The 25,096-nt window shown below is 36.7% G+C and overlaps 1 protein-coding gene across 9 annotated transcripts in view; it reads right to left on the reverse strand.

The window, feature by feature from the left end:
* Positions 1-211: 211 nt before the first annotated feature.
* AGTPBP1 (ATP/GTP binding protein 1) overlaps positions 212-25,096 on the reverse strand; it is a 56,400-nt gene continuing 31,515 nt past the window's right edge. For 5 of the 9 annotated variants that reach the window (XM_027670817.1, XM_027670820.1, XM_027670819.1 and 2 more), the window contains 9 exons: positions 24,157-24,244; positions 23,300-23,444; positions 21,132-21,285; positions 20,200-20,380; positions 18,648-18,777; positions 18,149-18,280; positions 16,561-16,737; positions 11,191-11,351; positions 212-942 (listed from right to left, as the gene is read on the reverse strand). In XM_027670817.1, coding sequence (XP_027526618.1) covers positions 765-942; positions 11,191-11,351; positions 16,561-16,737; positions 18,149-18,280; positions 18,648-18,777; positions 20,200-20,380; positions 21,132-21,285; positions 23,300-23,444; positions 24,157-24,244 — 1,346 coding nt within the window. In that variant the 3' untranslated portion in view covers positions 212-764. Of the gene's footprint in view, positions 943-11,190; positions 11,352-12,801; positions 12,944-12,968; positions 13,105-15,373; positions 15,586-16,560; positions 16,738-18,148; positions 18,281-18,647; positions 18,778-20,199; positions 20,381-21,131; positions 21,286-23,299; positions 23,445-24,156; positions 24,245-25,096 lie in introns of those variants that run through there. The other 4 variants (XR_003532148.1, XM_027670825.1, XM_027670824.1 and 1 more) reach the window with 4 other exon arrangements.

Here is a 25,096-nt window from a genome sequence, read left to right on the forward strand (position 1 = left end):
ACCTCTTCTTGCAGTCATGTACACTTAATGAGAAAACTTCTTCAAATTAAACAATGCCTATTCTATGGGAGAGTTTTATACAAGAGTCTAGCTCTTCTAAGCACAGGCTGCATTGGTCACTGTGCAAAATTCCAGAACTCTGAAAGATATTACATATTTTCACCTAATACTGTGGCAAAACCATATAATCATCAGAAGCAAGAAACAAGTGTGAAAATTCATACATCAAGTTCTCATTTTTAATTTAGTAATTATTGAATGGTTTCAGAGCAGGCATTACATTGCTTCAAACACAATCAAGTATCTTTGAAATAATGTTGAAAAATAACCTCTTCACCTCAGTATACACACGCCCATATACACACACATACACAAATTAATTTATAAAATCTGTACATATGTATTTTTTAGGAAGCAACTCAAAGAACCATACCACAAAAAATTACCTTCTGTACTCTGACACACCATAAATTATAATCCATTTTTCTTAAGATAGGGTTTAAGGACACAAAATGCCATGCAGTACTATTTAGTAAAAAATGAACTAGTAAATAAATTTATCTATTCAGTGCTAAAAGAAAACACAGAATTCCTTAAATAAATCAAATGGAAATTTGTCAGAAATATTTATTATCCTTGAGCTAGGCAGGCCTCAGTTATTTGCATAAACTGAAGCTTTATCCCCTTTGTAGAAAACATCAAGGAAGTGTGTGAGTATGGAAATCCAGGATACTTTATTTCCTATTACTGGAGGCAAAGCTGGTTCAAGAAAGGAGTATCCTTGTTGAATCTGAGTCTGAAAGTCCATCATCTTGATTAGTTGCCTCATAATCACCCACATTATCAGCTAATTCAACATCTTGATCGTCATTGCTCTCTGCGCTGTAATCAACTTCTTCAAGGAAGCGAGGCTCATCTTCATCCAAAATGTACGTAGTGGGGCTATAATGAACAAGAAGTTCCATGAATCATGTTGAAAGTTTTACTTGGATTAATGCATTCAGACTATGCCCTGTGCCTTTCCTGACATACGGTAATACAAAAATTATCTCAGAAAAGCAGCAGTTTACCTGAAATAGTATTGATTTTTTAATTGTGTGCAAAACAACTGGGAGCCAAAGCCATGTTTATAAGACCTTGAATTAATTAATCAGTCATATACAACTTGTTATTCAAATGTGCTATGACAAATTAGCTACACTAATGTCCAGTAAGAACTTGATGTAAATACAGCACTATCAGAAATTGCTGCAGAAGAATACAACTACATAAAGACCCAGCCATTGCTATAGAATATATAGCAAACTTAAAAACAGTCTAAAAATTCAATTGTGAAACCTCTGTATTAAAACACACATTTTACTGAAAAGTATTGTGAGCAATTACTTTATAAATATCAGAGATGACAAACCAAGGAGTCATGGTTATAACTAATGTTAAGTTCCCACATGAATCCCTTAACTCATATCAGGTTCTCACATATTTGCATGCAGGTAAAACTTAAAATTTGTTAAACCTTGCAAATCTGAGGCAATGAACTAAGGAACTGAGCTACCACCTACAGAATGGTCTACCGCCTTAACTAATAGCCTACAAGAATAAGAGGATTAACACCTTTAGTGTTAACTGGAAAAAGGTTAAAATACAACTTCCGATGCTCTCACCTGCCTAGAACAGAAGTGGGGAAAAAGAAAAAGGGAAAAAAGTGTTTTCCAGACTCAGTTTTACTAACCTCACTTAGGACATAAAAAGCTATCTGCTTAAAAGCACTAAATATTGATAAAGTATTCCTAAATATTTCGTAAGTATTTTTGTATTCAGATTAAGCCCTAAGAAGGTTTTGTAATGCATTTTACCTAATAATCAAATCATACAGAACTCATACAACAGTGAGGATGTTCTTACTGAAAAACATCACACAGAACTTGTAGAAACATTTGCATATTACTTTTGATGAATTTTCTCTTAAGGCATACAAAAACCTAGCGTGCCTGTGGCTTTATAATTAAAAGACTAATCACTGCTTCTTTCTAAACCTTAAGGAGTTTAAATGCACCACCTGAAATCTGCAATGCAATCTCTGTTGAATATAAATATATTTCACAGTATTCGTCCTCTATCTGTAGCCTCAATGACATGCACACTGTAATGTTTTGTGCTGTTGATAGTTAATTCAAATATCAGGACAAAAATTGTTCCCTATCTTAGAGGAAAAAAAAATTATGTTCAAAACAATCTGTATCATGGTTCACTAAATAAGCCTGTACTCAATAAGCCATGCAAAAAGGAAAGCTCCACAAAACTAAATACTTTACAGGTTATTTAAGGTGTAACTAGGGCAACAACCCATTATGCTGGTTAACAAACTGGCTGTTTAAAATAAAATTATTTCCATCTAGAAGAGACAAAGAATGAAGAAAATAATCAGAATCTTTGCTAAGTCTCTTTAATTTCACAGATGGGGAACCCAACACACACTAAGGGTACATGCTTTGCATGAGGAATGTGTGGTAGAATCAGCAAACGAATAAAATTTTTCTGTGCTTTTGTCCTGTGATACTTTCTGCCCTACAAAGTCACTACCTACCAACACTTTCTTTAAGGAAAAAAGAAGCTGGGGAAATAAAAAGTTTAAATGTTTCATTTGTTTAAAGAAACAAATGATAAGAACTTCACCAGATGTATTACAGTCTGACAAGTCCACAGCTTTTTTGCAATTTCTGCTTCTAATCCCTTAACACAGATATTGATTCATTAGCTTTTGTATGCAAGGAATTCCCACTGCAGTTGGAGAATAGATTGTGTAATTCAATTGACAGGAAATGGAGCATTTAAATATGAAAGTTGGACCAATATTAGGTAATAATTCTGAACACTGAAACAGAAAACTACAGTGAGCTATGAGAAGGACGAATACTTTACTAACCACTGACAACGGGACATTTAATGCATTACTGTCATCACTTCTAAAAATTCATGGTAGTGAGGTATAATATAGGATATAAAGCTCTTAAAAATTCTATCCACTCTTTTTAATAAATGTCATTATTTGGATATTAAAGTAACATAGTTGATCCAGTTAAAAGAAAGCAACCAACAAAGCCTACCTTAAGGAAAAAAACACAGAACTGGATGCAGAAGCAAACCACATAGTTCATCTCTTCAGTGTCCTGTCAGTTCATATAATATGTCCTATGTAATATCGTCTTGAAAAACACACAGGTATATTTATTCAATACACTTTTTTTATAGTTGTATAAATTGATTTTACATACTTATGCATGTGTAAGCATGTAGGCATGCCCCTAACTTCTAGAAATTCAGAGAACTGAGAACAGTTTATAACTGAGAACAGTTACAAAGTCAGCATGTCTGCTGTAACACACTTTAGACATTCGCTCTGGCACATGTACATCCAAAACTGAGAGATGCTTTTCATTGTCATTTTACATTTAATAAAATAAAAATCATTATTATAGTTTATTTTCCTTCTTGAAGAAAAGTAGCATTAGAACAGATCAAAGATTAGAACAGATACTATTTAGAAAGCTAAATAAACCTTTAAAATAAAAACTGGCTCTGAAGTCTGCTTCATAATAATCCTACCTTTCTACTACCATATAGAGGAATACACCATGACTTCTCAATCATTTTTTACAGAAAATAAATGTTACCATAATATTCATTACGATTATTTTTCCACTGTCCCTTTCTTGAATTTTCATTCCTCACAAAATTGTATCCAAGTACTTTCTACATGAAGGAAAAACCTGTGTCACATATCACTCATGTATGTTTGCTTTCCTATGACGCATTTTCTTCTGATGTAGCAAATGTTAACCTTACATATTTAACTTTTCAGCAATCTGTATTCTAACAGTTAGTATAAATCTGCAAAGTGTAATTATTACTCTGCTATTTTACTGAGGCTGGGTCACCAGAAATGCAGCAATCAAAACACCTGAAAAAATTTCTTGCTGTTTAATCAAATTCTTTATCTGCTCCCCTGCTGTTCCACATCCTCACCATATCTTGTTACAATATATTTTTAGCTGCTGTCATGCTGATTCTATGGGTTTTAATTTCCTAACCCTTCCCTTGGGGTCCTTCTAATTAACTTGCTCAATAATCCCTCTTCCTCTACCACTACACATCCCACTTTTCCTTTTAAAATGAAACTATTATTTTTCTCAGGTTAGCAGAGGTTGTTTATCCTATAACTATAGTACTGTAATGTAAGGGATGCCACAATCTCTGTATTTTCTTTGAAGTCATGGCTGTTAAAAGAGAATACTATATGAAATTCTGAAGTTCTGCATATCTTAACTAAACAACATTTTATGGGTAAAAAGGTGATCTCCTAAATACCTGACTAATATATCAGATATCATACTACGGTCTTCATGCTGATGAATAACTTTAAGAATACCCCTTCCATTTAAGAGTATTTTCTCTATCACCTGCCATTGAATACACCAAGAATTAATACAATTGTTTTCTAAAATGTATTTTAATTATTAATTAAAACGTAGTTTAGTTATTAAGGTCAGTGAGGGACACAGAAACAGCAGTGACAGGGGTAACAGCAGCAGCAGCTGTAATAAGTTCTGGAGGCTGAGTGCTAGAACAAGCTGGGCAGGGCATTCCTGCAGTCAGGGAAATGTGATTAAGAGCTGAGAGACCCAAGAGGAACTGTCAGCTCTCAAGAGGCTGATGTGGCATGAGTGTTGCCAGCAGAGAGTGGCAGAAGTCAGTGCTGCAGCAGTCAGAGCATGGTACAGCAGTTCTCAAGGAAGGGTACGTCAGAAGGGCCACTTAATCCTATTCAGGAAGGAAGAGGAAGGAGCCTTCTTCTGTAACAGAAATGGCACCTACATGTCACAGCTGCCAGGCTGGGGATGAAACCCAGGGAGACCACAGCCACCTTGGTACAAGTCTAGATCCAAACAGACTTGAAGACCAAAAGACCCTCAGCTGCAGGGAACTCCAGAATCTGAAAGTTCCCCTCGCACCTGAAGGCAGAGGTGGGTATCATGGGTGCGAGTGTGCCCAGATAGATCACGTGCTTTTGAGCAGGTTGACGTGCTGTGTGAGGAGCTCAACAGGCAGCATACTATCTGGGAATCCAATGACACAGACAGTGAGACCAAGTGCACCCTCAGCAAGTTTGCAGATGATACAAATCTGAGCAGTGCAGTTGACACAACAGAAGGATGGGATGCCACCTAGAGGGACCCAGAAAGCTTGAGAATTGGGCCCATGAGAACCTCATGAAGTCTAACAAGTCCAAGTGCAAGATGCTGCACCGGGGACAGGTGAGGCACTGGAACAGGTTGACCAGAGAAGCTGTGAATGCCTCATCCCTGGAAGTGTTCAAGGCCGGGCTGGATGAGACTTTGAGCAACCTGATCTAGTGGGTTGCATCCCTGTCCATGGCAGGGGGGTTGGAACTAGATGATTTTTGATGTCCCTTCCAATTCAAACCATTCTATGACTCTATGATTTTTTAAATTACAATACCCTCCTACGTGTTTTCTTATTTACATTAATGCTCCAAACATACTAAAATTTAATAAACGTGTTCACTGACATGGTATAATTTTTCAAAGTAAAATTTTAATTGTCCCTTAAAAGATATAGTTGGATTTTTCATTATCCATATGACTCAATTACAGAGAAATTAATCCACAAGGAAGACACAATCATTACCAACTTCAATCCCCATGCAGTCCAGAAGTTTTCTGAAACTACAGGGGATGTGTCTACATTATAAAACTTTGGAATAAAAGATTAAGAAATATTCCCTATCAAAGTACGGAGAGTTGCAGCTACCTGGGGAGTTGAGAAAGGAAGGAGAGAAAAATCTGAAGAACAAATGATTCCTTTTAAAACTATATTGTCGGGGAGAAAAAAATCTTAGATGAGAAAGAGAGTTATGAAGTATCACAAAGGAATTGTTTCTCCATACTCTCCCTTTTAATTTCTTTTTAGGGCCTATATTGTCTTTTAGGGATCTGCAATGCTGCTACAGTAGGCAACATGTGCTGTTCCCTTCAGCAGCTCTCCTCCATGTGTTTTTCATAAGTAGTAAGGATATTTTCTCAAGGGAATTCCCAAGGCTAAAGAGGACAACATATGCAACTCTTTTCTAAGCCCTAAGAAACTGGATATCCAAATCCCATTTAAGCTGTATTTTTAAGTATCTTTACTTTTAGAGTTAAAAAATTTTACTCCACACTTTCTTTGTGCTGTCACCCTGAAATACATTTTGTGATACTCAATACTGAATCAAATTAATTGGGATTCATCAATCACTGAACATAGCCCATAGTAATATTTGGATCATATCACCAGGAGTAAAAGAAAAGCTTAAAGAATGGTATGAAGAATATACAATCTGTTCATCATACTTACTTTTTTTAATTTGTTCGGGGTTTTTTTCTAGGTTACTAGTTTCCTTATTTTGCCCTATAGAAGACAAACAGTACTCTGACGCCACAGTCTACACAGAATTAAAAGCAATCACTTTCATTTAGGTCAGAGAAGGGGCCTGGTGCATGGGCACTGCTACCAGACCCACCACTGGAATGAATTCTGGGTCTAATTTTTAATAGCTTTTTTTCCTAGCATTTTGAAAGGGATACACAGCACAAAAGCTGCAGCATAAGATGCCATGTTTTTAACAAAGTGGTACTCCTAAGGTACTGGAAGAAAGGCCAAGAAAAGCTCAAACAGTGCAGCAGAGTAAGAAGGAAAAAACTTTTACTCCTAGATGAAGAAGATTAGATGTATGCAAATGTCTGGGCAAAGTTCAGGAGTTATTAAGGGGGAGCGAAATAAAATAGGACAAATCCAGTTTCCTTCTGACAGCCTAGAGAGAAATGCTTTGCAAGACCTTGGACGCACTTTCACTGCATATACCCCTCACTCCTTGCTTCACCAGTCTGTAGTGCTTTCTTAAGTGTAAGACAAAGGGCAGGAAACGGATTTTTCATCAAGTTTTTCCTTTCCCACAGCTTCTTTTGGCTGTCTGCTTTTTCTACCATTTTCTAGACATGTTGAGTCCCAAAGCTCAGACTGCTTTGCTGCTATAATTAAATCAAATTAACAAACAAAACATGTTATAGAACACATCAATGAGCCTCAAAAGAATCACTGAAATGGCTAGAATTTCCAAAAAGAGGTCAACTTTTTGAGCAAAGGATAAGTCTAGTAAGTCCTAACAGTTATGACTGCAGTCACGTGTTTTTGTTTCATTGCATACAGACCCTAACAAACCTGTCATTCTTAATACAATATTAGTATTATGTTTAGTTTAATCTTTTCCATTTGGAAATGGGGGGAAAACATGCTAAGGGAACAGAAGCTTGACTGCATAAGTTCCGAGGGAGACAAATGCAAATAAACTGTGATTTTTAGAACCTTGTATTCCAATTACTTAAATTAGCACTCAAATTTGAAGTGCCCACAATACCAGCATTAAGTGCCTTTTGAGAACAGACTTAAAAACGGTTCCCTCTTTTCACAGAATGGCTGAAGTTGGATGAGACCTCTGGAGGTCATCTAGTCCAACACCTCTGCTCAAGGAGGGCCACCTACAGCAGGTTGCCAAGGACGACACCCAGATAGCTTTTGAGCATCTCTACTGATAAGGACTCTATATTCTCAATGGGAAGCTTGTTCCACTATTTGAGCATCCTCACAATAAAAGTATAGATAACCATTTTTCATGGTTTAGGAACACTACTCCCCAATTCAGGTCCCCCAGCAAGACTCTCCCAAACCAGATGCCATTGCTTGCTCCCCACCCCCTCCTGCTCAGGTTAAGATAAGAACAATTTACTGGAAAGAGCAATGTGATATGAAAGGAACAATAACAGCAACAATGTTATTAACAAAAGGTACAAGACAAAGAAACAATTTACATGGAAAGTGAAACACCACCAAACCGCCTGTCATGCCTTCTCTCCTCCCAGTTGGAAAAGAGAGTCCCTTACTCCTGACCATGGCAAATCACACGAGATAGTATTAAATAACAGTGGGGTCTGGCCATGCCCCCTTCCACCTATTGTAAAAAATCAACCCTGTCCTGGCCAAAACTAGGACACACCATTATATGTACATAATGGTTAAATGGAATTTCCTCTACAGTTTGTGCTCATTGTCTCTTAGCCTGTCATCACACACCACTGGCTCTACCTACTGTACAACCTCCCTTTAAGTATTTGTACACATAGATAATATGCCTCCTGAGCCTTCTCTACTCCAGACTAACAGTCCCTGCTCTCCCAGCCTTTCCTCCTATGGAAGGTACATTAGTCCCCTCACCATCTTAGGGGGCCTCACTGGACTCTCTCCAAGACACTCCTGTACTGAGGAATCCAGAGTTGGACACAATAGTCCAGCTGTGCAGGCCTTGCCAGTGCTGAGGAGAGGGGAAGGATCACATTCCTTGAACCACCATGTTAAACTCCTCCTAATGCAGCCCAGGATATCATTAGCCTTCTTTGAAGCCAGGGCATATTGCTGCCTCATGTTCAACTATGGTCATGGTCTCCACTATGACCCCCACTGCCTTTTCTGCAAAGCTGCTTTCCAGCTGGTCAGCCCCCATAATGTACTAGTGTCTCGGTTTGTTCCTCCTTATGTGCAGGACTTCACACTCAGTGTTGAAGTTCATGAAATTTCTGTCAGCCCACTTTTACAGCCTGTGAAGATTCCACTGGATCAGCCACTTCTACTTTGGTATCATCTGGATACTTTGGATGGAATATTCCACCCCAGTGTCCAGGTCATTAATGCAGATGTTGAACAAGACAGGAGCCAGTACAGTGCCCCTGGGTACAAAGCTAGTTACTGGCCTCCAGTTAGACTTTGTGCTACTGATCATTGTCCTCTGGGCTCAGTCATTAAGTCAGTTTTTCAATGCATCTCAGGGACTCCTGGTGGCCTAGTGGTTAGCATGCGGGACTCTCACCGCTGCAACCCAGGTTCAATTCCCAGTCCCTCCCAGGCAGATGGAACCCGTTAGCCCTGTGAGGCCATCCATCTATGAGAAGGACACTCTAAACAAACCTACGTCCGGAAGACCTCACTGCCATTGTCCAAGCTTGCTTGGCCCCGGCAGATGAACCTTAGGATTAAAGGGTGGGCTCAGTTCAGCGCAGGCTGTGTCTCACCTAAAAAATCCATTGCGCAGGCTGGAAAGGTAAAAGACCTTTCCCCAAATCTTCAATGCATCTCACTGTTTGCCCATCCAGCCCATACTTCATCACCTCTTCTTCATGTGGCTGGAAATACTTTCCAGAATTAGTTCTTTCATTACCTTACCAGGGATCAAGGTGAGACTGACCAGCCTGTAGTTTCCTGCATCCTCCTCCTTGTTCATAGGTATGACATTTTCTTTCCTCTAGTCTTTAGGCACCTGGCCCAGTCATCATGATCATTCAAAAATGGCTTCACGCCAACATCACCCAACATCAGTGAGCTCCCTTAGTACTTATGGGTGCAGCAGGACCTCTGGACTTACATTAGACTAGTTTGCCAAAGTATTCTCCAACCTGCTTCTCCCACCATGGGTAAGCCTTTCTTGCTTCCAGACTTCCCCAGTCTCCGGGTCCTTAAGAGTACTGAAAGCTGAACTTTCTAATCTTTTTAGTAAAGACTGCGATGAAATACTTAGCCTTTTTCGTGTCCTGTGTCATCAGGGTTCCCGCCTCATTCATCTGTGATCCCATATTTTCCTTAGTGTTCCTTTCACTACTTACATACTTACAAAAGCCCCTCTTTGGTTAGTCCCAAACTGCCTTCTGATCCTGTCTCTTTCAGGAATCACTAACTCACTCTTATCCACGCACAAACTTTTTCTGACAGTAAAAATCCAGCCATTACAAGCACCCTGATTTCGTACAAATGAGCAAATGACATTGGGGATCCAACCACCACCGGAGTGAGAGATACCTACACATCACAGCTAATCTTCACACACTTTTATTCACCTCCTTAAGACAGTCTCCTACTGTTACTTCTATGGTTCTTATCACCTTCACTTTTCATTATTAACTGTAAATGCTAAGCATGAACACAAGGTCCAGTTTTTCTTAGTACTCAACATTCCAGTAACACTTTAGTGTTTAAATACTGAAAATAAACACAATTTCCCCCTTCAATAGGGTGCTATAGATGGCCTCCCATAGCTCTGCTAGTTTTTCACCATCTACAGACAAATTGCTCATTAATCTTACTTCCAAAGAAAGTCTTAGTTTCAAGCACTTGCTTGTGTCAGCTGCACAAAAACAGTAATAAATTCCATTTTTTCCCAAATTTCCACTCTATTTTCTTAATTTAGTTGGAGCTACAGCCAATTCAATTATTTCATCTCTTAGTATGCCAAGTGTAAACCTTACTCTTTCCCAGTGTAATGCTTTTTTGAAGTCTGGAACTTTGCTTTATTAGTTCTTTAACCGTATTTTCATAAAGAGATGCTTGCACATTTGAAATCACACTTTGCTGTGCATCCCTAGTTACCATGTACATGTTTGTACTTGAGTGATGAATTACATGAATGGAAACATGCAATAATACATTTGCAAGCCCATCAACTGGAAACTTAATAACCTAGTTACTGAGCATATATATTTCTTTTGTGACCCAAACTTTATTTCTCATGTTTTAAATTCTCTAAATGTTGTTATATATCTCCACCAGAGGAGATACAGGAAAAAAAAATGTTTGGAATAAAAACTTACAGTTCTTAGTGCTCTAACTCACATACTTAAAGTCCATTTAAACACATTTTTAATACTGTAGAGAGTAACAAAAAAACCAAACCAAACCAACCAAACAAAAAACCCCCAAACTTTCAAAGAGACAACTGAGACTTAAGACCTACTACTGCGCTTTATGGCCTACAATAACCCCGCAATGACATTAAAATTGCCAGTGTTTATCCCAGCAACAAATGTGACCCATAGTATAACTCAGCCTGTATTGTTTTCTTTCAAAGTTTGAAGCAATTAAAACAATAGCTCTCCAATATATTCAGATTATTGTTACAGTAAGAGATTACAACACATCAACATTATTTTTGATGAGTGGAAGAACATTTTTGAAAGAATCTTTACATCACTTGAGAAACTGCAATTTTCCCCCCTCCCCCCAAAGAAAGAAAATATAATAAATGTGTACTACCTTGTCACTTTACAGCTTGACTCAATCAGCTCATTTTCAATATCCAACAGACTAGAAGGCAAATTGTATTCCAAGGATGAGGCCATTCTTTTTAAACGCAGTAAGCCAACACAGAATTTTGCTCCCATCTCTTCCAGTTCTCTTGTCCCTATCTGCAATCCCTAATTTGAAAATGAGATTTAAAAAATACAAAATAGATACATGCAGATGGAACCACACATGCTGCAGAATTACTCTACGTCAACATTTTGTTATTTTATTCAATACATTCTCTTGGTTTAAAGACAGAACAAATAAGAACTGTAGAGTAAACTCTTACCAAGAATAACAGAAGAGACTCAGAAATAACTAGATGATTCCTCTAAGTCTGAACAGAGACACTCACTTTTTTTGAGCTTTCCAGTCTACTTCTAGCACATCAGCATTAACAGTTCTTTACCCAGTAGCATTTGAAGAGAGACAGAGACCATGTCCAAATTTATAAGTATAAATAATTTTTAAAAATTGAGACAAAATTTATAAAAATTAATTTCAAATACAAGATTTTTCAATGTAAGTTCCATTAATAAGAATGAAAAAAGTGAAAATTAATATTGTAGCTGTGATTAAGTTCATTGGTATGTTCTGACACACAGATATGACTATTTAAGACATCAAAGTTACTCCTTGACACAGATATTCTTCTCCCCTATAAGTTAGAGGCTATGTGTTAATTCTGAAAGCATTTATTCACACATTTAGTAATTAAAACTAACAAACAAATTATCAAAGGTCATAGTTGTTTTCTAACTTGAATGATATACCCAGGCATTTTCCTCTGCAAAGACTATTTAGGAGGTAGAACTTTTGTAATGCTCTCCAAGTTCACATATGTGATAAAGCCTCCCATCAGATAACACTACACTTTTAATTTAGTCAGGAGTGCAGTATACAGAGGCATAACCTCTGACCTCAACTACTTTATGAAAAGGGCATGGTCTAGAGTGACCCTCAACAGTTATGGAATTGGCTAGTTATAACTGTATATACACTAGCAAATTCAATGGCACAACGCAGCTCCATCTCCCCCTTTGCAACTTCTGTATCTCTGGAGAATTTAAAAGGGTTTTAGCTTGGATCTTCTAAACCTCTTAATGTAAAGATTAGTTAAGAAGAAGCTTTGACAAAACAAACAGGGAAGCAGAGGAGACAGGAATTGGTGAGTCATCGAGTAGGAAAAATACATGAAGCAAAAAGAATGGAGTAGAAAACTTTTTACCAAAAGCTAAAAAAAAACACATAAGCTTTGTATGTGTTGCCACACTGACAATGCATTTTAAAATGCAAGGTTTAAAAGAAAGTATGTTGCTCCAGAAATGGTTCAGCCCACACATTGTTCATGTACTGTTTTGAACATACACACGATTAATAGATGGAAAGTTTGATTTTCTTGTGAGTTCTTTTTTTCCCTCAGTAGTCTTCATAAACAAGGTGCTTTACAGCAACAAGAAAGATAAAGCTATATCCACCATTCTTAACAGTGCCATCCTCCACCCAAATGATACTGAAACCTGTTAGCAGTGAAGAAGAGTTGGATATTTGAGTATTATTCTTAATAGTAATGCTACTTACCTCTTTTATAATGCTTTTGGGCTGTAGGTTTCAAAGCACTTATTAATAAAGGAAGAATTATCCTCACTTTACTGATGGAGAAATGGAGGCAGAGAGGGTTGAAGCGATTTGCACAGTGTCTCACAGCATGTCACTGACCCCGCTGGGAACAGAAATCAGTTCTCCTCACTCAGTGTAGTACCTTATCCACAGAGGCCAATTTTTTGTTTTTGTTTTATATTTGTTTGCACATCATTAACTTTCAAAGGCCCCAAACAGAGCTGGGGCTCCACTATGCTAATCACAGGAGACACAGCCCCTGCCCTAAAGAGATTAAAATAACGTTAAGGACAAGAAGCAACAAGTATGCAGAAGAGGAAGGAAAAGTGTAACAGTAATCTATCTCACTGTTACAAAGATTACTAATGTGCACAACTTGATGGTTCAGAAACTTTTCCAATCAGCGTCTACATTTGTTGCTGAAGAACTCATCATTAGCTGGTAGGTTCCTTATAGACAGGATATGTATAACAGGAGCCTCTCTAATTTGAAAAAGGAATAAGAGTAAAGTATGATGGAAAGTGCAAAGACAATTGTTAGAAAGATAAATAGCGTGTGCATGTTCCATGGCTGCTATTTTCAGCACAGCAGAAATAGGATACAACTAAGAGAAAACTAAATGGATCAGGTTGGAGGTGGATAACTGTGGAACACTGGGAGAATGAACTACCCTCAAGGGTCTACAAAATTGTGGTAAAAGCCCATGGCAAAGTCTAGATTTACTTCTCTAATTTCTTTAAATGATAAGGGGAATGCAATACCACACAACTGCCAAATACTGAATTTCTTAATCCACTGTTATTCTTCCAGCAGCCAAACCTCATAATTTCCATGAAACAAGAGACTCAAAGTGTGTTTCAGGAAATAATAATAATCATCGTCATCAGTTGCCATCACTAAGGGACCTGAGGTGAAGTTCAGTTTCACAGAAGCCATAATTACACTCCTTTTCTTGATCTTGTAATTATCCTCAACTGTTGTTCTAGCACTTTTAACTGTAGCCTATTAAAGACATTGCTTTTAAGCACAAGCCACCTGCAAGTAGCTGCTTTTCTTTTAAACATGAGCTAAATGTCATTCCTTTTCCTTTACATTTTATACAATTGTCTTTCTTCTAGACAGTAACATTTTAGATGGAAGGTTGAAGTCTTTCTTACTAACTGTGTAATGAAGATACCTTCACATGAATAGAGCGTTTCAGTGATTAACTTTGCTACCTGAAAGCAAAGAGACAAAGCAAAGGCACAACAGACTGTGACCTCAAGTTGAGAAGAATGTTCCTGTAATATGTACTTAACCAAATTAAGATTTGGAGAAGTCAGCTGGACAGCAAAACATCATGTTGATCTTCTGTGTTCTGCAGAGGCTACAAACACATAATCATTCTTGAGAACTCAAAATCTAAAGACAGAAGAATCATGGTAACTGATAAGTTTGTTAACCGAATCCTTATTTCCTAAAGTCTTCTCTTCATGTACATCATAAAATTTCCACATAACAACATCTTTTCGATTAACTTCAAAAGTTATCAATACTCCTAAACTTAGTAATTTCTAATCAGGAAAGGGATTGATTTCAGTTTTCAGGTGGCTTAAATTATCAAAAACATTGTTCTTTTGTCTGCCATATTAAACATGCACTATAGTAGATCCTGGAGAATCTTTTCCCCTGAAAGGTTGTTTTTCAACATCTTGAATTGCAGATGACTGAGCAATATTTGCAGCACTAATTCTCAACACACTACAAAGACTCCATGTAATCAGTTGAAAAAAGATTGCTTCCAGAGATACACTGTTATTAGAGATCCTAAATTCAGATAAGAATTGCTAACTTCAATTCCACAGCTTCCTGGCTGGAAATAGTCTAGCATCACCATTTTCCAAGTAAAATGAAAAAGAATAAAAAGAAAAACTGATGTTCAGATATTACCCAGCTTTGGCAAAGACTCAGTATTTCTTCCACAGAGAACTGAATTGTTCAGTAATCCCCTTTGTGCTTTGAACAAAATTCAGCAATGATGCCAAACCAGAATAAGACTGGAAAAGTGCTTCAGACCTTTACACAGTCCAGTCTGTGTATCTGAGAGTCTGAACTCTCATGTCCTTTGGGATGGGAGTAGGAGGGGAGGAAATTTCTACAGTTCGATTTCTGTTTTAAAATAACATATTGTGATATATATAATTTAATTTATACCCCAAGTTTATTGACAGAGTTGCTGGCCCCATTCCTGGTTACAAGCTGGTCTCCAGGAAGGCCTAGACTGAAACCATCACACCTCCACAAAAAAACCCAAACAACAAAACCCAAACCCCCCCCCCAAGCCTGAGCCTTTTTATCTCTTTCAGCTTCTCACTGGAGAAATGCTCTTCTTTTCTTGTTCAGTCCAGTCAACTTGGCTTTTTAGATATATTTTCTTAGTAAGTCTGAGCATTAGCCTAGTGAAGAAATAATTAAAAATCTTCCTGTATGTTCAGAGGATGACTATGAGCTCACAAATTGTTTTATTCCAAAAAAATGAATGGCAGAACAGCAATTTTATCTTATCAGCTACTTTATATTACACAGAGGAATGCTCTTCCCTTTTCAGTAAATGATTCTTCCATAGAATCCAGCCATTTTTTTCCTTCATTGCAGAAGAAGGGCTTTGGAGGTTTAAGCATCTTGAAAGTTTGTCCACAAAGCTCTTCACTTTTCTTAAGTACTTTCTGTAGCAACACTGCATGAAGATTCATGTTTAAGAACATTCTGGAAATTTCAAAATAAGCAAGTTGGATCAGTTATCTTTTTTTAAAGCTCCATAATGATGTCATCTGAGGAATAATGGAATATTCTGACAACAGCAGGAATGCTTCTGTATTAATTGACAAAATTTAGTACTTACAGGCCTACCAAAATTCCTGCCAAAATGTCTGTCTTCCTGCTGTCTAGGGAGACAAGCATGGATGTTGGAGCATACATTAATATACTAAATATACCTTGTTCCAACTTTTTTTTGTTTCTGTCCCACCCTATCCTTGATCTCAGCCTTCTGATCCTCTTTCTGTCAAACACCTTATTCGAGGCTTGTGATCATTTTCTTGATTAGCATTCCTAAGCTCTATTTTCAGGCAGAGGAAACCAACTTCTTCCATGAATGTTGTCTACTATTGACACACTGAAAACAAGGTCACAGCCCTGTTAATACTTTTCAAGAAGAGAAAATGAAAACGAATTTTCAAGAAGCCAAACAACTATAATGAGTTAAGAGACGATGTGTAATTTATAATGCTGGTAACCTGATATGAAAGTGTTTTGACTTATAAGCCTGTTTCTTCAGCTACACAGGAAAATTCTGTGAGGGACACTACTAAATACCTGCTGAAGAATCATGAACTGCCATGGTGAAGTCTAAAATTGCCATGTATTAAGGAAATTTTTATTGCCATGTATTAAGGAAATCTATTGGACAGAACAGTTCTGGGGTTTTTTAACTACACGCATATATATGTGTTATAAGCAATGATTAATATTAATCTTGTTAAAACAGCCCATAAGCATAACTGTTATGCAACCTATAATATTGCAAGCTATGTAATTTCATCCTGCCATTAGTGTACCCAGACCTTAGAAGGTTTTAGAAGTTAAAGCAAGCAAGCAAGCAAATGGGGTTATAGAATAAGATACCAATGCAAATGGAAGAAATTAAAAAGAAAGAAAAGTTTAACTGATATATCTTCTTACCTTATATTTGCCCTGGTCACATCCACATAACGTGCTTTCCATTGTGTAGCTCCTTTGTACTCCTATCTCTCTCCAGACAACAACCCGTGCTGTAGATTCCTTGGACTTTTCCACTACAAAGCTGCAGCTGCCCATGCAGAATGCTGGGGCAATCTGACTCAGGATCTTGGGGAGTGCCTGCAGAACAGCAATTTGAAATTATTTCCTTTACAGAAGGAGATGAGAGGGGGCCATGTAATCACAAACTGTTATGAGAAAATTTTACTGCAGTTTGAATCAAAGTAACAAGAAAATCAATCTCCATCTTGAATTTTAAAAACAGTGTCTTCAGGTTTGCCTTTTCCTACTTAATAAAATCCTTTTTTTCAGATTCAGTCACTCAAATTGTTAGTCATGTGGGTAAGAATCAGGATACAAGAGAATTCTTCAGCTGGTCATCATCTTCTCCCTAATTCACCAAGCTAAGCTTGCTTAAATTAAGTGTACCACACTTTGCATAAAGTTATTTAATTCAGTTTCAGATTGTTTCAACAATCCCATTTACAGACCTAACAAAACCAGTACTTTATTAATACATAAAATTAATTTGTATACAGCAAAGCACTAGGTGCATATTTAACTTCAAGAATGTGAATCAAAATTCAGTATAACTGTTTACATGACAGCTTCAAGGAACAGTTATGCAAATATGTGTGTTTGACTAATGCTAAATGACTATTCTGTCCAGCTTTTATTTGTGTCAGTTAAAACAAAACACAACTGCTTCAAATTTATTATTTCAGTAGTACATACACCATTAGTAGTGTAACCTTGCCCAAACATTTCAGTCCACCTTTTTGAAATCAAAAGGCTTTTTCCCCACAACTCTTATTGACTGTTGTCTTCTGTGCAGTATAGTAGTGCAGGCTGAAGTGACAAAACCCCATATAAATGTGTTACAGCAGCAGACATGAATGGCATCCGATTCAGCATCCAGGAAATCACACAAGAAAATCAAGAAGTGATAGATAGATATTGTTTTTTGTAAATGAGGGAGTACAGAAAGCATCTGTACTCGTTTACACTCATGGATGTATAACAAGCATTTTATCATGCATTCACATGTTTGTCGAGCTTAACTCAGGGGGCCTGATGCATTTAGGTTGCACGGGTTTGCAGTTGCCACAAGGCGGCAGTGGAGATTCACAGAAGACAGGTAACATCCAATCCTCTAAATTTTTGACATTTTTGAAAGTTTATACAATGCAGTGGATGTTTTTGTGGAAGTTTAAATGACTATACGTTCATCCAGTAATTATGAATGCACAGTAGTATATTTTCCACCTATTGTCTCTAACAGTAATATTAAACACACACAAAAAAAGCAATTATTGGTACAATGAAATAAAAAAAAAATTAAGCACTCTACGTAAATATTTAAAGCTGTCAAAATACTTAAAAGTACACTCATGAACTAAAAAGAGATCATTTTAAATAAGTCTGCTTATGTTATGGAGTCATTACTTGCACAGAATTATTATCAGGAAGTTATTTTAAAAGTATATTCCAAATCCATGCCCAAAGAAAGAGGTACAAATGTCAAACTTACCCTGTAACCGGGGTCTTCCATCAGGTCACAAGAGGCAGCATTAACACTTGTATGCCACATTGTCTCTTTGATGCTGCAGCCATACATAAATACATTCTTTTTACGAGAATGACCATGATAATCGCAGTAGACCTACAATAAATCATTTGGCAAAATAAAACCAAGGCATACGGAGTTAACACTTTATGAAAGTAATATAAGGCAATTTTTTTTTATTATTTGTCTTACTGTTGAAAGTTCAAAAGAATTAAGCAACACAATTCCTTATATAATTAACTTGTGTATGAGGACAAAAAACATGGGATTCGTCTAAGGAAGGTTTAACCTTCTATCCTAGCCAATGTAACAGATTTACATCTACAGGTTTGCAGAAGACCAGTTCTCCAAGTTAAATTTAAGTGTGACGCGGTTTACAAGACCACATTAAAATGTTTAATTTATAGACTAGCTACACAGATAAAGTTAAAAAATTCAGAATTGCTTACACACACATACTTACCAAAGGTAAACGTTTTATAGCAGCCAGATATTGCAGTAACCCTTTAGCATGGTAAATAGTGGGATGCAGATCTGGATTTGGATTTTGCCACTGTCTGTTTAAATCTTCTCCACTTAAAGAGCAACGGTGGCTATTGTGGGGGGGTGGAAAAACGCATGATGTAGTCTGTATTATCATACTTTTAAATAAACCTTCCCCCCACCTCAAGATTTCATCATCACCACTGCTTCTTTGGAAGGAGTCTGGCAAGAAACAAACTTCAATTTTCTAACATGCCATGTAATAGAATTGTTTGGGGTATTTAAGTTATGTTACAGAGAAACTAAAAATAAATTAGAAGCAGCTTCTTATGTGAAGCCACTTGTAATATTGTTTATTTGCTGTTGAAACTGACGACTTGAACTTCTATTCAAATGTTAGTTCAAAATCAGTAATTTCAAATATAAGGTATCTTTACATTTTTGGTGTCTTGACTTCTGTAATTTAAAGACCAATGTGAACTAGAAATCTAATACTTGAACAGGAAACTGTTAGGAGACAAGGAGCTGTGAGAAAAAGAAGAAATTAAACAAACAAACAAACAAACCCCCAGCAAACAAATAAAGATCATCTCTGAATTCAGTCAGCTATCAGCAAGAACTTTTAAACTTGCAGAAATTCATGATTGCATAGTCATCTTCATTACATTTGCCTTTAGATTGTGTCTGCTGGGACATATTTCTTAATTGTCCCTGTATCCTGAATTATTTCATTAGAAGTGTTTCAGTATATACATGATCTTACATTTAAAGACAGAGTTCTACTGAAATCCATAATTGGTTTTATTTTTATTATTTTATTCACAAAACTTTTAAAAATATTACTCATAACTAGATGAGAAGAAAACGTAGATTCATCATAGCAAAATTTCCATTTCATTTGAATTCCAGTAACCAAGTAAATGGAGACTGCTGAATGTTTACTCACAGCAGTCTCAAAAGGTTCTGAAATATCCCTTAAATCTATTAAGAAAAGAAGCAGTAAGTGAAATAATTACTATGAATAACTTTAATCAAACCAGGATACCTCTTACCCTTTCTCTTGCACACCTATTAACTTTCCACTTTTAACAACATTTGACAACAGCCAAAAAACATATTTACACAAAAAACTTTCTCAAATATAAGGCTTTTTTTTTTTTTATTAGGACTGGGAAGTTGTTTAGCTTTTCCTAAATGTCAGGTGTGGTCTCATATGACACTGTTACACACATCCAAGACTGCTGTTCAGAGAGACAATTAAAATGTCATGTCAAATCACACAGCAATGATTATTATCCATGGAAAACTAAAAATATTTTTTATAAAACTGAAATTTGTGACACAATGCAACTACATTTTAAAAAGGAAAAAAATGAAGAAGTCCTAGCAATATTGCAAAAGTTGGTTGGATTTTATCTCATTAAGTATTGCATTTGTATCTTTCCAGGATTACTTTGGATTATTCTTTTTAAAATAATGATATAAAGAATTAGTAGTACAGGTTATATATTTGTAAGTAAATGTATGCTTACTTTCCATTGATGACACCATCTGGATTGAGCATGGGAATAATTTTGAAAATATAAGATTCCCGTAAACATTGGGCATTTGGACTATTACTCATAAGGTATTCCAGTGTTCCCTTCATAACCCAGCTTGCATTAGTCTCTCCAGGATGTACACGCGCAGACAGGAAAACATAAGGACGATTCCCTAAAAGAAGTATGCATAGAAATTGCAAAATATGATTTAAGCTAAGTAAAGTTTGTTAAATTGAAAAAAGAGCCAACAGCCAGCTACATTCATTACAATGCAAAAAAAACAGTATTTGTGATTTGAGTATTACTGAGTATGAGTATTATTGATAGAGCTTGCCACAATATTTTTTAAAGGACTGCTAATTACAGAACTATCACAGTGGAGCTTTAAATTCAATCAGACAATTATACAGTCACAACTAGTTTGAGCTGGCAGTCATGATAGGACTTTCACAACTTTTTTCCCAATAGCCAAGAAAAACAATGGAGTGGACAAACAAATCAGGAATGCTATTACAGCCAAAGCTCACTTTGCATCACAGTAACTTATATATTGGCTTTATGAAAGATTTTTTGACAAGCAAATAACCTCAGCATTTGGAGAAAAAAGTTACTCATCAGGCACTCTTTTCCAAGAAGTGTTGTCTGCAAAATGTAACATACAAAAGCATCTAGCAACAAAAATTTTAAATATATTAATATATACCCTTATATTTCCAAATATAAATAACTTTGACTACTACAAATAAATATTACTAAATAGATAGCAAATCCTGACTACTGGTGCCTTTTAATTTCAAGAAAGTTATTAACCTTATTTTACATTGCTGTTTTTACAATGCATAGCAGTTAATGCTAATTTTTTTTTCTATAAATACCTAGTTTTACATTGTTTTCAGACGATGATAAAGAGAAGTCATACTTACTGAACTGACAGACATGTTCATAGTAACTGGATTCTGGCATGGCTGTAATAGTGATTAATGGACAACTGTTGCCAGCCAGGGTCTCACAGAGAACATCTTGCCTAAAATATATCTGTTGAGGGTTGTGCATAGATTCCAGCTTCTGAAGATGCATCTTGATCCAAAAAATAATGAAAAAAATACTTCAAATCCTTTGCAGTCACATATGACAGCATACTTCAAAAGTACTATTTAACAGATCTTTCTTTTTATTGTTCTCAATAATGCTCAAGTTTCCATCATAATTCTGACCGTGAAATATCATTCTCTACATCTCTGACTGACTGAATACTTCTCTTCATAGATTCTGTTTTTCCAACTGCTTCAAGAAGGATGAAGGCAGAGAGGGTACATTATTGTACACAGATGTTACTGTAAGGGTATGTGGAAGGTAAGAACCTCTGCTTCATTAAGGTTATCTGATAAATGACCTTTCCACTGCAAAAAGCAATAACAAGTAAAGGAAGAACGAACAAACAGCAACGGAGAGCTGAGACACAACAGAAACAATAGCAAAGACCAAAGTCACCAGTCTCTCACTGACAGACTGTTAGGAATCTACAGACAAAGATTTGGAAAGAGTCACCTGAGGAACAAGGAGGAAACGAGGAACCTGAGGATTCAGGAAATTCAAGAGGGGGGCTGCAGTACCATACAAAAATCAAGCACCCGATCCCTGCAGTATGCCTTAGCTATCTCTCTCCTTAGCAGCCTCACTCTCTATTCTGTGCATGCAAGTGCAATGTAGACTAGTGCAACTAACAAGATGGGTGTAGGTGGATTTGGGAATGATCAAGTGTCTCAGCATCATTAGTTGGAGATGACACACCCCTTGGGAGCATCTTTGTGGGTACCAGAGACTCTGTGTCCCATGTCTCAGCTGCTGTTGGAATCAAAGCAGACTCCAGCAGATGGAGCTGTAGGCACTGCAGGCACCCTTCAGTCAGTGGTATCAGCAATGAAAGTGTCTCAGTGCCAGCTACTGCACTAGGTAAAGGGTGTTGGTGTCCAACCACTGAAACAAGAACAGTGAGTCCCCAAACTGGTGCTGCAATAAAGGCTAATTTCTCAGTGCCAGCACCTAGAATAGTAACATGGATTACAAGCCCATGTGCCTGGTACCAGCTGCTAGGGGTGGCAGGCAAGCATAAGCATTTTCCCCACAGCAAGTGTGCAAGGGGGGGGGGTGCATGTGCAATTTGCTAGCAAACTCCAAGGTGGACTACCAAGCCAGTATGGAGTCCCAGGTCAAGGAATGGGTATCAGGTGGGCAGAGAGTCCATGCTGGCATCTGGGCAGAACCACAAGTACAGAGTGCCTATGAGATGAGTGAGATTATCTTAATTATGGTAACTTCAGTTATCAAGAAGTATATGTAGAACAAGCAAGATACAAGTCATTTGACCCAAATTTGACTCAAACACAAATACTTCATCCAATTAGCACTGTTTCGAATCAATTAGATTGGGTAAGGTTGAAAGGAACGACAGTGGCTCTCCTGCTCCAATCTCCCTCCTCAAAGAGGGCCATCCTAGAGCAAATGGCACAGGATTGTATCCAGATGGTTCTTGAATATCCCCAGTGAGGGAGATTCTACAACCTCTCTGGGCAACCTGTTCCAATGCACAGTCACTTGCACAGTAGGGAAGTTCTTCCTCATGTTAAGGAGGAACTTCCTGGGCATCAATTTCTGCCCGTTGCCTCTTGTCCTGTTGCTTGGCACCACCGAGCAGAGCCTGGCTCCATCCTCTTGGTACTCTCCCTTCAGATACGTACAGATATAATATATATTGATGAAGTGTCTTCTCTGTCATCTCTTCTTGAGGCTGAAAAGATCCAGTTCCCTCAGCCTTTCCTCATAAAAGAGATGCTCCAGTTCCATAATCATTTTTATGACTCCTACAAAACCCAATTAGCCTGCAAGCATCAATTCTTTTTTTCCAGGACTGTTTTTTAGAACAACCTATACACTTTGCAGTCTAAACACTAACATTATGAAAATTTTCAATTTTAAGGAGCATTTTAAATTTTATTAAAAGAAACAAAAAGAATGCACTCATGAATGTTTATATTTCACACTTTCTAAAACTATAAATATTTATTTATGTAACATATCATAATCTTCTCACCTTTAAAGTTGAGTACGTATATGGGTAATGGTAAGCAAAGTAGCACACATCGTCTTTATGTTGGAAAGTCACTGTGAACGTAATTGTGTAATAGGATTTTCCTTTCTGACCTCCAGCAGCAATTGAACTTCTTGAAAAGTGATTCCTAAAGCAAAAATGAAGGTAGCATATATATTAGAATAATTTTTTTCATACCATTGATTATTTCTGAGCACACATTTTAAGTGTCAGAAGGATTTTTAGAAACTGTATTTCTCCTCTGTGTACATTCAGGTTAAATACACAGATTGCCACCAGCTGTAAAGATCCTATCTTACAGCAGTGATACACACATTCATCCACATTGGAAAAAGGTGAGCAAACAAAAACAAGTAACGCAATAAAACAAACAAAACCAAACAAAAAAAAGTAAGCAAACAGCTACCAACCTAGAAGGATTGCATATGGATATGCTGTACCATGTCATCCTGTGTTCCAGGATTGCTGTACACTGATTGCACCATATATTACAGGAGGCTCATCAAAAGGACCATGTGGTCAGTATTAGTCAAAGTCACTGAGAAGATTTCAAGTAAGCATGCGTATATACAGCCCCTTAAAAGCTTCTCTGAAACAGTGTGCAATTTCTGGGAAAAGTATAAAATATGAAGAGCTTAAATATTAGCAGTGTGCTTGCAAAATAAGACCCTGTATATTTCTATCACTTCTATTATTCTCCTTAGTAACTTGGGAAGAAAACTCTGTTCACAACAGAATAATGCAGTTATCAAATGCAGAAACAAATGTTTCTCCTCATAAATTGTACCTCCTGCTAAACTTCAGTTAAGATTTGCTATATGTTCGATTCACATACTTACTTATAGTAACAAATATCTGTCCCAACACGAGTCCAACATGGTTGAGAATTTAGTGCTTCTTGAACAGAATACATGAGGGGCTGCATACCTGAAAGAAAACGTGCATCTCACTTTAATGCTTAACATTAAACAGAAAGATCTTAGCAGTAATGGACCACATCGACATGTACATACAAGTCTACAAATTACCTATACTTATTCACTCACTATCATAGAGTATATTTTCATGAATGCCTGGATATTGTATGCTCTTTCAACCAGGTGACAAAAGATTCCTGATTTTCAGAAAATAACAAAGAAAAGAACCAGATCTATGGAAGACCAAAATGAAATGTTTAAATGAAAGATGAGGTTAGCATAAACAGTAATCTACAAAAAACCCTGGGTCCCACTCCATCCAACTCATGCAACAAAAAGGCTTCAAAGAGAATACAAAAAATTATACTATTATCCATTCACATAAATAACTGAAAAATAACTGAATTTCAGGGCAACTTTTTTAATAGTTAACTTTTTAAATTATGTATTTTTTGGATAGTATACTTAATTTGAATACTTAATATGAAGTTAAAGGAGAAAATAACACATACTAATTGAACATCATTTACTGGTTGAGTAATTAGCCAACCACATTGATTGATTTAGTCAATGTACTTAAAAAAAACAAAAGTAACTATCAAGTAATATATGCAACATGAAAGAAGATTTAAGACAACCGATGAGGATTAGTAAATAATTTAGAAGCATCTTATTACTGGTTAAACTACCTGGTATTCTGTGACTTGATCCATGTGAATGTTATGTGTACAACAAAGAAGAATACAATATTACTCTGTACAAAGAGTTGAATTTGGGAGGGGAGAAGGAATTTCTCTTCTTCCTTCTTTAAGGACAAATTTCAGAATATTCAGCAAGAAAAAAAAGAAACTTCATGAAACAA

The sequence above is a fragment of the Neopelma chrysocephalum genome, unplaced genomic scaffold (genome assembly GCF_003984885.1).
Source record: "Neopelma chrysocephalum unplaced genomic scaffold, ASM398488v2 Primary Assembly neopelma1_96936, whole genome shotgun sequence".
NCBI lineage: Eukaryota > Metazoa > Chordata > Aves > Passeriformes > Pipridae > Neopelma > Neopelma chrysocephalum.